Source organism: Anoplopoma fimbria, chromosome 24, assembly GCF_027596085.1.
Source record: "Anoplopoma fimbria isolate UVic2021 breed Golden Eagle Sablefish chromosome 24, Afim_UVic_2022, whole genome shotgun sequence".
NCBI classification, from domain to species: Eukaryota; Metazoa; Chordata; class Actinopteri; order Perciformes; family Anoplopomatidae; genus Anoplopoma; species Anoplopoma fimbria.
This window is the reverse complement of record NC_072472.1, coordinates 22,585,653-22,596,216: the sequence shown is the minus strand read 5'-3', so window position 1 is coordinate 22,596,216 and position 10,564 is coordinate 22,585,653. Positions and strand designations below refer to the sequence as shown.

The 10,564-nt window shown below is 42.7% G+C and overlaps 1 protein-coding gene across 1 annotated transcript in view; it reads left to right on the top strand.

Moving 5' to 3' along the window:
- Nucleotides 1-1,815: 1,815 nt before the first annotated feature.
- jam3b (junctional adhesion molecule 3b) overlaps nucleotides 1,816-10,564 on the top strand; it is a 35,911-nt gene continuing 27,162 nt past the window's right edge. The window contains exon 1 of the mRNA XM_054625675.1: nucleotides 1,816-1,893. Coding sequence (XP_054481650.1) covers nucleotides 1,845-1,893 — 49 coding nt within the window. The 5' untranslated portion in view covers nucleotides 1,816-1,844. The remainder of the gene's footprint in view (nucleotides 1,894-10,564) is intronic.

Genomic DNA, 10,564 nt, shown 5'->3' with positions numbered 1-10,564 from the left:
ACAGGCATGGTTGGAGTAGCATTTATATTCCAGGCGGCATCAGCTGTCATCACAGAGTTAGACCAGAGCTCAGCAGGAGAAAACGTCATGGTATAAGCAACGCAATGTCACTGGAACTGGATTCCTGCAGAGCGGACCATATCCACCATATGACAAAAAGAGGACTTTACAGGATTCATGTGAAAAGGGTAAGAGAGCTCTGGGCTGAAGGGGCTGTGGTTCCTGTCAAAGGGTTCCGACATACGAGCGGTCTCTGACAGGGCTGTGATTTAAAGTCAGTGAAAAAGGGTGAGTGAATATTTTATTGAAAGCCTGCCGTGTGCAATTGGTCATAGTGGTGACAGGCTGCCAGGCTCAACTTTTAACGTAACATACATATCTATGGGCGCTAGGGTTTTCACTACAGCAAAGCCTATCATAACTGTGATATTGTATCCTTCATTTAAACAACAACCTAGGCAAAAACACATGTTCTATTTCATGTCTTCTTACAGACTAGTGGGAAGAAAACGTCCAAAATATATTTTAGGTGTTTATTTTACTTCTTTGTGTATTTGATCCGTAGATTTCTTCTAACCTTAAGTTACCAGAACATAATGCCTCATTTGCATATTTAAATATAACATTTAAGAAAACTTTTAATGCAACAGTTATTGTCTTGATGAAAGTAATAAACATAGGAAGTTTCATTGTGATATCTGTTGGTTCATTTCTTTAACTTATTCAACTGTAGTGTCTTCCAAATTTATTTAAATTTGAAAAACATATCTTTAAAAGCCGTTTTCTCTAAATCTCTCATCCCTATCTATATTCTGAATGTTTTTTTCAGAGGGGTTTATTCATATACCATTCATAGCCTGATGTATACAAAATTTGTTTGGTACTTCAAACAGGGCGCAGATGGATTTTTTATGGCTGTTGACAGTATTTATTTTCTTTACGGAGTGATACAAAGAGATATCCAAAATTCCCTCTGTAAAGGCTCTAATATGTCAACAAAATGGACAAAAAACTTTGATCCTGGCTTTACCCAATGTTCAGACTTCTGTTCTGGAAATGTATGCAAATGATCACATATAAGATAAGATAAGATAAGATAATCCTTTATTAGTCCCGCAGCGGGGAAATTTGCAGACTTACAACAGCGTAGAGTAAAGTGCACACAAGAGACATAGTAGAAGAAGACAAGCTAAAAATAAAAAATAAAAATGAAAAATAAAATAAAACAAGTATTATAAATAAGCAATAAAAAAAAAACAGTAGAAAAAACAACAATAACTGAAATATTATATTTACAGACAGAGAAAAAAACAACTATTTTAACTATTTTTAACTATTATTGCACAGTGTAATGTGTAATGTATTGCACAGGTTTTTATTGTCATGTTATTATTGTCATGTGGTCATGTGGTCTGCTGGGAGCAGAGCTGGTTGTGCAGCCTGACAGCAGCATCATTTTGATAAGATAGTGCCTCATTTGCATATTTAAGCCTAACATTTGAGAAAACTAAAATGTTTTAACCATCACTTTATCCCCTTAATTTGAATAAGAAGGTCTTTAATCTCACAACACATAACATGAGAGCTGCCTCCCTGCAGGATGAGACCACAGGAGTAAAAGCCTCCCACATCTTGTCAACTATAAATTCTTGTCTGTGTGAGTGATGCTCTGGGTAACTATGGAAACCTAATATAATACATACCCCTCCCTCTCTCTCTCTCTCTCCCTCCCTCCCACTCTCTGCCTATGTCTCTCTCCCTCCTCTCTCCATCCACACCAAAGCTTCTTCAGGCTACTTTGCGCATGTACGGCCAGTCACACCGAGCATTGCATCGACTCCAAGATGGCGAAAACACGTCTGGCTTGCCTCCTGACTCTCCTCTCAACTCACTGTAAGTACAAACAATCACGCAAACTGACTGTTGTTTTCTACTTTTTCTCTCTTCCGAGGAGCTTGGCCGTTAAAAGCCGTTTACTTCTGCGTCTGTTTTGGTGTTTATTTCACAGCAGGGTCGGGCAGAAAATAGATTGTGCCTCAGAAGTAACCCTATCTGGACGCAACTAACGTTAAACTCGAGCCGGACTGACAGCAAGACCGGTCCCCAAGCACGCCAAGTAAATATAGTTATTAATTCTGTTGCCCAAAAGGCAAATATAGTCGCCATTTTTGATACAACTTAACGCACTGTCTGTCAACGTGACTGGCAAGTACGGGGTCGAGCGACGGCTATTGTTTCTCAAATCCATCCTCCTCCTCCGGTGTTTTAATAATAGTAGAGCAGCTGAATGTTTGAGAAACAAAGTGTCTGGATGTAGCACATGTTAGCATTAGCAGGACATTAGCACATCAGTACGTTCGTCCAACTCACTCTGAAAAAAGTTTCACCCTCTCAAGTTTGGAGAGATGTTTTGTGTTTGAATTAAGTCAGCTTCTTTTTTTTTTTTTGTTAACTATTTAACGTTTTTTGTGTGGGTCCGCGGTGATGGTAGGGATGTAGGAAGTAGTGATGCGAGATAACGGTTTTTCCTGCGGCGGAATAAAAGCAGGCTGTCCGCGGGAGGAGCCAGCCAGCCAGCCAGCCAGCCAGCCAGCCAGCCGGGCCAGTGAGTGTCCCAGACCCCCTCCTCCTCCTGTGGACCTTTACAAAACTAGTAAACAGGAACAGCCGTCGGAAAATCAATTCGTTTCAGTCCACAATCAAGAGACCCACATGTCTCCCGGTCCTATACACTCACACCTGTAGGAGCGAAGCGCTTCATAGACACCACTTACTATATTCGTATTTGTTTACTGCACTTATCCTATTCGTAGTAGTTTGTAGCACTTATTATATTCGTATTAGTCTGTTGCAATTATTGTTTTCGTAGTAATTTGCCTCTGCACTATACTTTTGCTCTGGTTTATGCTTTAAGATGCTTGTTTAAGAAAGGAGATGCACTTATGACTTCTGGTGACTAGTAGTTCTCTTGAATACCTATGTTGAATACACTTCCTGTAAGTCGCTTTGGATAAAAGCGTCTGCTAAATGACTGTAATGTAATGTGACTTTAAACATTAAGTTACCTGACGTGTTTTGACGCTATTTACAGGGAAAAGCAAAGTTAAAACATGTTTTTACGTGTAACTCTATGTAACTAATGTTTTAATCATACTCTGATTATTATAGAAACACTATAAGCCACTTGTTGCTGTGCTATAATGCCAAATATTTAATGACTCAAGATTGTTTGCTCCTCTTTACTATTAATGGGTAAATAGCGATAAATAGCGATTTACCCTTCACTGCATCCCTGATACAGACTATATATCCTGTGTCTGGCCATAGATGTAATGGTCTGAACTGAAGTCTTGCTTTAATTCTGGAAGCATCCCAGTTAGGGCATGGTGGGTCGCTGCTTTGGCCTAGGCTTTTGAATTCAAGACGATCATTTTTCTGATTTTAAGTCCAACCAATGTCTTTGAGAAACGTTTTACTTAAAGCGAAAAATGCATTCAAACACTTTGCACTCTTTCCCTGTTTGCGCATGTGTAACTGTTCTTTGGGAATATTTTTTTTAATAACAGTTTTGGAACGAAATGTGTTGATTTTGCCCCTCGCTGCCGCCTGGACGCAGATTAAACAAGGTGTGAGAGGTACAGACGGATCAAAGAGAAGCACAGACATAAGACCCTTCCTGTGATCACTCATGTGTGTTGGCTTATTCTCTTTGCTTTAATTAGGATAGCTGCGGAACTTGTTTGAAATCTGTGGCTGTGTGTCTCTCTCTACTCACCTCCAAGCTGTGTGCTTTTTTGCTTTTGTTTTCAAGCGATACATTTCAAAGTCAGTACCCTGAATGATGTTTCCCCTTGGTAAATCTGTGACATGGTAGCAGCACAATTGACATTTTCAAAGGGGTGGGGGGTGCAGTGAGCTGGTGAAGATTTAAGAATGTCTTTTGTCTCGGCCTGGACAGGGCTCAGCCATGTGGTCCCACTGGCTCCCGGCCAGCATGGCCACTGTCTTTAGAAAACAGGACAAATCTGGCTAAACTAAAGCTGGCCACAAGCCGCGTGGTGAATTACTACTTGGTGCTGACGCTAATAGGCGCTGACTGTAATAGCAATTTGTCTTGTGTTTTGGAAAAGCTCCACTCCAGATTCAGATCCTGATGTTTCACAAAGCGAGTGAGAAATTCAGAGGACGGAATGTGCCGTCTGCTTTGGCTTCTTTTTCTGTGTCTTGTGAGATGTGCTTGTTATTTAAAAATTCGTGACATTCATCGTTTGTGATCATCTTATTGACCACGCAACCCTGGACGTTCCAAGTGACGGCTGAACACGGCAGGACTGAACATGGACCGCAAATATCAGCCCCAGTCATCTGTCGACGGAACGAAAGACGAGGGCCCGTTGTTATTTTAAGCACAGCAGAGAGGCTTTCCAATCTGATCTAATGGAATGCATTGACATTTTCCATTGTTGGCTTCACCTGAGCCGTTTCCCTTAAACTATTCCAGAGAAAGCGGTACACTCACTTTAAGTGGACGTCTGCCAGAACCCTCCTCGCCAAGAGCATGGCCAAGATATGTGGGAGCTTGGAAGATGCTCATGCTGGATTAGTTTAGAACAAATATAAACTTTGAGATCACCGCCCTCTTATAAGAAACACCTGTGTACATCTATACACGTCAGATTGATCGCTGCATTTTGGGAAATTACGCGGATCAACAACAGAAAAACGTTAGTATTAACTTAACATAAAATACTTTTGTGAAAACCTGGTCTTCACAATTAGTCCCTGCCAAAGACATTTGGTTTCAAGCTGGATTGATCAGCTTTCACACTTGCTCACTTGTGTCAGAGTTGATTTCTCTTCCTGGGAGATTGACATTTTTTATGACTGTTTTCACTCATGGCTGTCCGCCTAATCCAAATCGAGCCCTCTTGTTATCTGAATGGATAAGATAAGGCTAGAAAGCCGTCCACTAGATATCAGTGGAGCCGCCCTTGTGCTCTCTGCTGATAAGCCATTGCATCATTTAGAGAGCTTTGAGCATCCTCTAACTGACACATAACCGGGGTGCTCATTGGGTGACGTTGCCCAGCACACGCTCTTCAAACATTTGTCTATGTTAGGAGCCAAGCGTCGGCACTTCTTTCATTGTTTTGCATGTGTGGCATACCCCCCCAGTCCCCCCAGCCCCCCCAAGATAACCACGGATAGTGGCTCCCTTAGGAGGTGCGTGTTGTCAGATGTTGCCCTCCCCAACCAAAGCTTGCAAGCAAATGTTTCGGAGCACTCTCTGAATGGCATGCGCAGCCCCCCGCGGGCGAGTCACATACAGTCTTGACATTTGACTGCAGAGACGGTAAATGGCAGAGTCAAAAACGGGGACGGACGAACAGACAGCAGTCCCTCGACTGCAGAGCATTTTGTTTGTTACAAATCAGGAGTGTCGTGTGTGTCGTCGTCGTCCCCCCCCCGACTGAGAGGTGTCAGTGGCGTAACACATTTACCGTGGCTGTCATTTGGTCTCAGCTCAGATGGAACTGCAGGAAGGAGTTCTGAAGTTACCATGGGCTTATTGCCTAACCAAGAGTTGTATAATTTAGGGTTGTAACAGTGCACTGGTATCACGATTAGAAGTGACTGTTATCATACCTTTTAAGTTTGATTTTCTAGGCTATGGAAAAGACCTACATAAATGGTTGCGTGTAAAATAAAGTTACAGAAAGGAGTCTGTCACATCTACAGTTTATTGGTAATTGTTTATGATCATAGGACATATTTTACAGCTGATGTTATTTTCATCCAGGGCTGTCCTGGACCAAAGAAATTCTTAGTTGACTGACGCTCATACGATGTGATTAGTTGATTTGAGCTTCAGATCTGTTAAACTGAGTTCCTCCACAAAGAGTCACACAAAAGCACCACTTAAAATCTTATCTCGTGTTCACAAGCTTCTTGGCAATAAGTCAGCCAGTATGAAAAAAGCTTATTGATTAAAGAAATCTTAATGTAGGAAAAACAATTAATGGACTAAGAGGAGGCGGAGCTATTTAGTAGTGAGTTTAACCTGCAATAGTGTTATAAGATATTATAATTAGGTGTTTTGTTTTTATCAGTTTAAAAAAAAATTAAGTTTGTTTTAACAATTCTGTTCACATTCATTTAATGGTCATTGTAACTGACTGAATAGAAATAATGAAAATAATAAAAAATAATAATAATAGTGTAATACTGTGATACTGTATACCTTGATATTTTCAGTGACAGTTCTCCTACCGTGAAAATGTCATACCGTAATTTGTTTACTTTACTTTCCACAAATAAATCCCACCCTTTTCCAATATAATAATAATTATTTGAATCACTGCAGTAAGCCATGTGGCTGTCTGCGCACCAAGCGTCCCTCCATGGGATAAAGTCAAAGTGGCACATGGCCCTCACTGTGGAATGACCTGAAACAGCTGAGCAGGAGTGGGCGGCGGTGTTTTTGGAGCAGCGTCTCAGGCGTAACCCCCGAAAATATCCACAGCGTCCCTCCCAAACCTGAGTTAGCAAATGCAGCATTCCAAACAGAAAACACATGGAGGCAGAAGCCTCCTCGTCATATGTGCGCTGACTAACAATCACAACCACCTGTTTTCCCCGCAAGATAAAAAGAGACCCCTGTTGATGAGTTGGCCGAGGTCAGGGTTGTGAAGAAAGCTCAGCAGTGTTGCTAGTTTAGAAAAACAAGCCTTGCTTGACGGTACGTTTTAACTTGACACAGAGAAGGATTCAGCACCCTGGCCTGCTTTTATTATTTCTTTCTTGCACTCAGAGTGAGCTACAGCAGATGCCGAGTTCCAAAGGCAAACGCTAACGCGCTCACGTTCCAGGATGGCATGTGCGTGCTTCAAATGTCAATAAGACTACCATGTGAAAGAACCACCGGTCATAAACTAGAACCAGCCGTCCAGACAGCACATACCAGCCAAAAAACTCCACATGAAAAACACCATAAAGGTCTTGTGTGGAGCGGGTTCTGTCCATAAACTGACAAGAGGGTGGATTCATGAGAAAAAGAGGTTAATTGTCCTCCCGTTTAGGGTAATGAGCAATTGGAAACGGCCACTCTTCCTGAAAAGAGGACTAAAGTGGTTTGTTTGTTTTGACAAGACATCATTACAGTCCATGTTTGGGCCACTCTAGATCAACAGGATAATCCCCAAGATGCCTCTGTGCTGGCTGCCTCAGCTTAGGGCAGCACAAGAGAGGCTTCCTGTCTGATGATCTCTATCTGTGGTCACATGGTCCCAGAGGGAGTGAGCGAGCACCACCGCAGCTCGACTGCTCCTGCATCCACTGGACACTGACGGAGCACATCAATAGGTCAAAAGAGAGCGCCATTGATTGAACATCGGGATGCCCGTCAGCTCGGTGACATAATTAGGGGTTTCATTAACAACGCGGTGGAGGCAGTGAACTGCATGTGGACGAGCAAGCCGTCGCTCGGAGAGGAAAAAAGCTGGAGGCTGCGCTCCCGCTGAGAGTCATAACCAGATAATCGCTCCGGATTCATCTTTTGTTTACCAGGCCGCAACAAAAGGGCAATTACCGTCTAAAAATAGCCACGAGGCAGAATCATCTGACGACCTCAGGTGTTTGATCACATCCCATTCCAGACCAGACCATTAGAAACATCCACTGTTAGTGATTGTGGACAAAACACGGATACAGTAGCTTTACCATATCTCAAGACATGCTCCTCAGCTGTTACTTCTCAGTTCCAGGAAACATTTTATTTTAGTCTGAATGGTAGTAAAGTGGAGATAAAGTAACATTAAGGCTCAGCCTGATGATGATGTAAGGCCCCACAGGGATTTTAAAGGATGAATAATGGCAGGAACCAGAACCAAGTGAGCCCTAATATCAAACTGAAATATTCAAATCAGCTCCAAAAGTAGCCAGTGTCGGGCTAAAAGCATTTTATAACAGCAGACAGGCCTTTTGATTTTCCTCGGAGTTGACAGAATGTCAGTCATGAAATGAAATTAGAATGTGGGGGGGTTGAGGATTAAAAAAATTACTCTAAAGACAGAAGAAGAAAGGCGACTTTACAATCTTTTTGACCCGTTTGTCAGAAATGACATCTGGAGTCTTTTAATCCTGTTTTTTGTCGGGATTACATGGAAGAAACCGGTGAAATGGAATCCAACTCATTTGATGACACACTGCCACGATAATAAGGAGAAATGGGGGTGGGGTTGATCACAAACGCGGTATCTGTGTTACCTTGGCGACAAGAGCTTTCCACCTACAATACAGGCTGAGAAGAAAATAGACTTGGCTGTTGTGAGTGCAGTTTCCTGCCCTGAGTCATTGCCACTGAACTTGTCTCACATCTGGTAGCCTGTAATTAGGGGGTTTCCACACCTCCAGGTCCATGTCAGGCCTGCAGCATGCTACTGTGGAGGCGGAAGATGTGGTTGCACCTGTCTGACATGTAGCTATCAAAAATAATATTAATAAAAGCATCTCGCTTCTAGTTTAAATATTGCTAGGCACATGCAGTGGTGTACATGTTTGAACCATTGCCGTTTGACGGGAGGTGTTCGTGGTGCATCCCAGTCAGAGACACTAAATGTCAGATGGAGGACTAACATGCGAGTTACAGGCGTCTTCTGGGAGAGCAGTGCGAAATGGGTTCAAAACAGCACAGCGCAGAAGTGATAGATGGGGCTCGGTCAGTGAGCGCGACCTAGACCTTGATCTTCACAACTTCAAAATAAATAAAATGGGGAAATGATTTATTGCATGCGGCAAGCCTGGCATTTACAGACTCTGACACCGCCTAATGGAGCTTTAGGGATGACAACAGAATCTACCCCTACTAATTCCATCCATCCATCCACAAACTGAACATTTTCTTTGTGGTTAGGACTCCATGGAGATTGATCTCCGTCTTCATCTCTTAAAAGAGAGGCTTATTGGCTCCAGACTCTGCAGCAGAGAGGGGCGTTTAGAGTGCTAATGGTCAAACATGACACAGAAATCTTGGTGCTCATCCAAATCAGTTAATAGTGATAATAAAGTTGTGTGTGTGTAAGAGTAATATTGATGCGGTGGATTCTTCCGTGAAATGCTACTTTCTGGTCCTATATTGGCTTAGAACTGCAGCTCAGTTCAGTGAGACGTTCACTGTTGAGGCCCAATGAGGTAAAAGCTCAGCATCATCTGCGGTCCTTCTTGACACCATCTCAAGTTCAGCTTAAAATATTGCGGGACACCGCTGGCTGTCAACAGAAATCACAAATTAGATTTGGGCTCGAATGAGTTCTCTGCAACTCCCTCAGCCCGCTCTGGAGTTTGATACTTGAGCATGTCCAACCTAATGGAATTCAAATGTCACTTTGACTTTGACTGATTTGTGACAAGTCACAAGACATTACACTCAGAAAGCTTTTCCTATTTGACCCAAAAGACATATTGTCTTCTTATTTTAATGGAAGAGTTCAACATTTTGGGAAGTCCTCTTATTCACTTTGAATACGATTTATACCAATCTCACAGCTGTTCTTTATTTATGAAGCTACAGCAGCCACTGACTGGTTAGCTTAGCTTAGCACAAGGACTGTCTACAGGAGAACACGGCTAAACTGTTTTACTATCTTGGACCCCATCTGTCTGGAGACGATTTAGCCTCTGGAGACAATGGCCAATATAACTGAGGTTGTGGTTTAGCCAGTAGATATCTGGATAATGAAGGTAAAGGCAAAGACTTCCTCTTCCCGTCATTGTTTACATTCCGATTAGCAACAAGTAGCAAAAGTTCCCAATTAGCCAAGCTAAAAAGCTAAATAGCAGTTAGGCGATGGGTTCCATTATTATACCTCTGTTGCTCTCCCTTTTTTTTTTTCATGCAAATTCCAAAAGCTGCATTGTAGCCACAATCAAAAGCTCTGCTGCAGTAGAAAGCCCACCAGCACTGTCAGGAGCACAGAGTGCATTCAGCTGACTGGACAGATAGAGTCGGCAGATTGTAACCAGACCATCTGGCTAAAATATGTGGAGATCACGAATTGATAGCACTGTTATGCTGGCCAAAATATCTTTTGGAAATTCATTAATCTGAATGTTAGTGAGCTCTCACACCAACGGCTTCTAGGCCGAACGGTTTAAAAGTAGATCCTGAAGAACATCCTCCTCCCTCTGTGTCCAAAAGTCTCAGAAATGAATACTTAAATGGTTGATATCTAGGAGCAATAATGGACTTCCTTGATTCTGTCAGGAGAGATCACGAGTGCCCCGTGACTGTGAATCATGCTGGAGGAGAAGCCCAGCGCGCACAGCCCCCTTTTGCCACATGTGTGTGAGGGCATTCTTGGGGTAAGTGAGTGCCTCAGATATTTGTCAGGATGCCAGACATAGGCGACGAGTTTGTAACGCGGTTGCTGTTCCCCCTACCCCCCCGTCTGAGCTCCAATAGAAAGGGGCTTTGCGGTGCGGGCCCTGCTTGGGTTCTCTGTGGCGTTTAGCGTAAAGCGGTAGAGAAAGCAATTTGGGTGGATTTCATGGTGACTCAGTGGTTTGT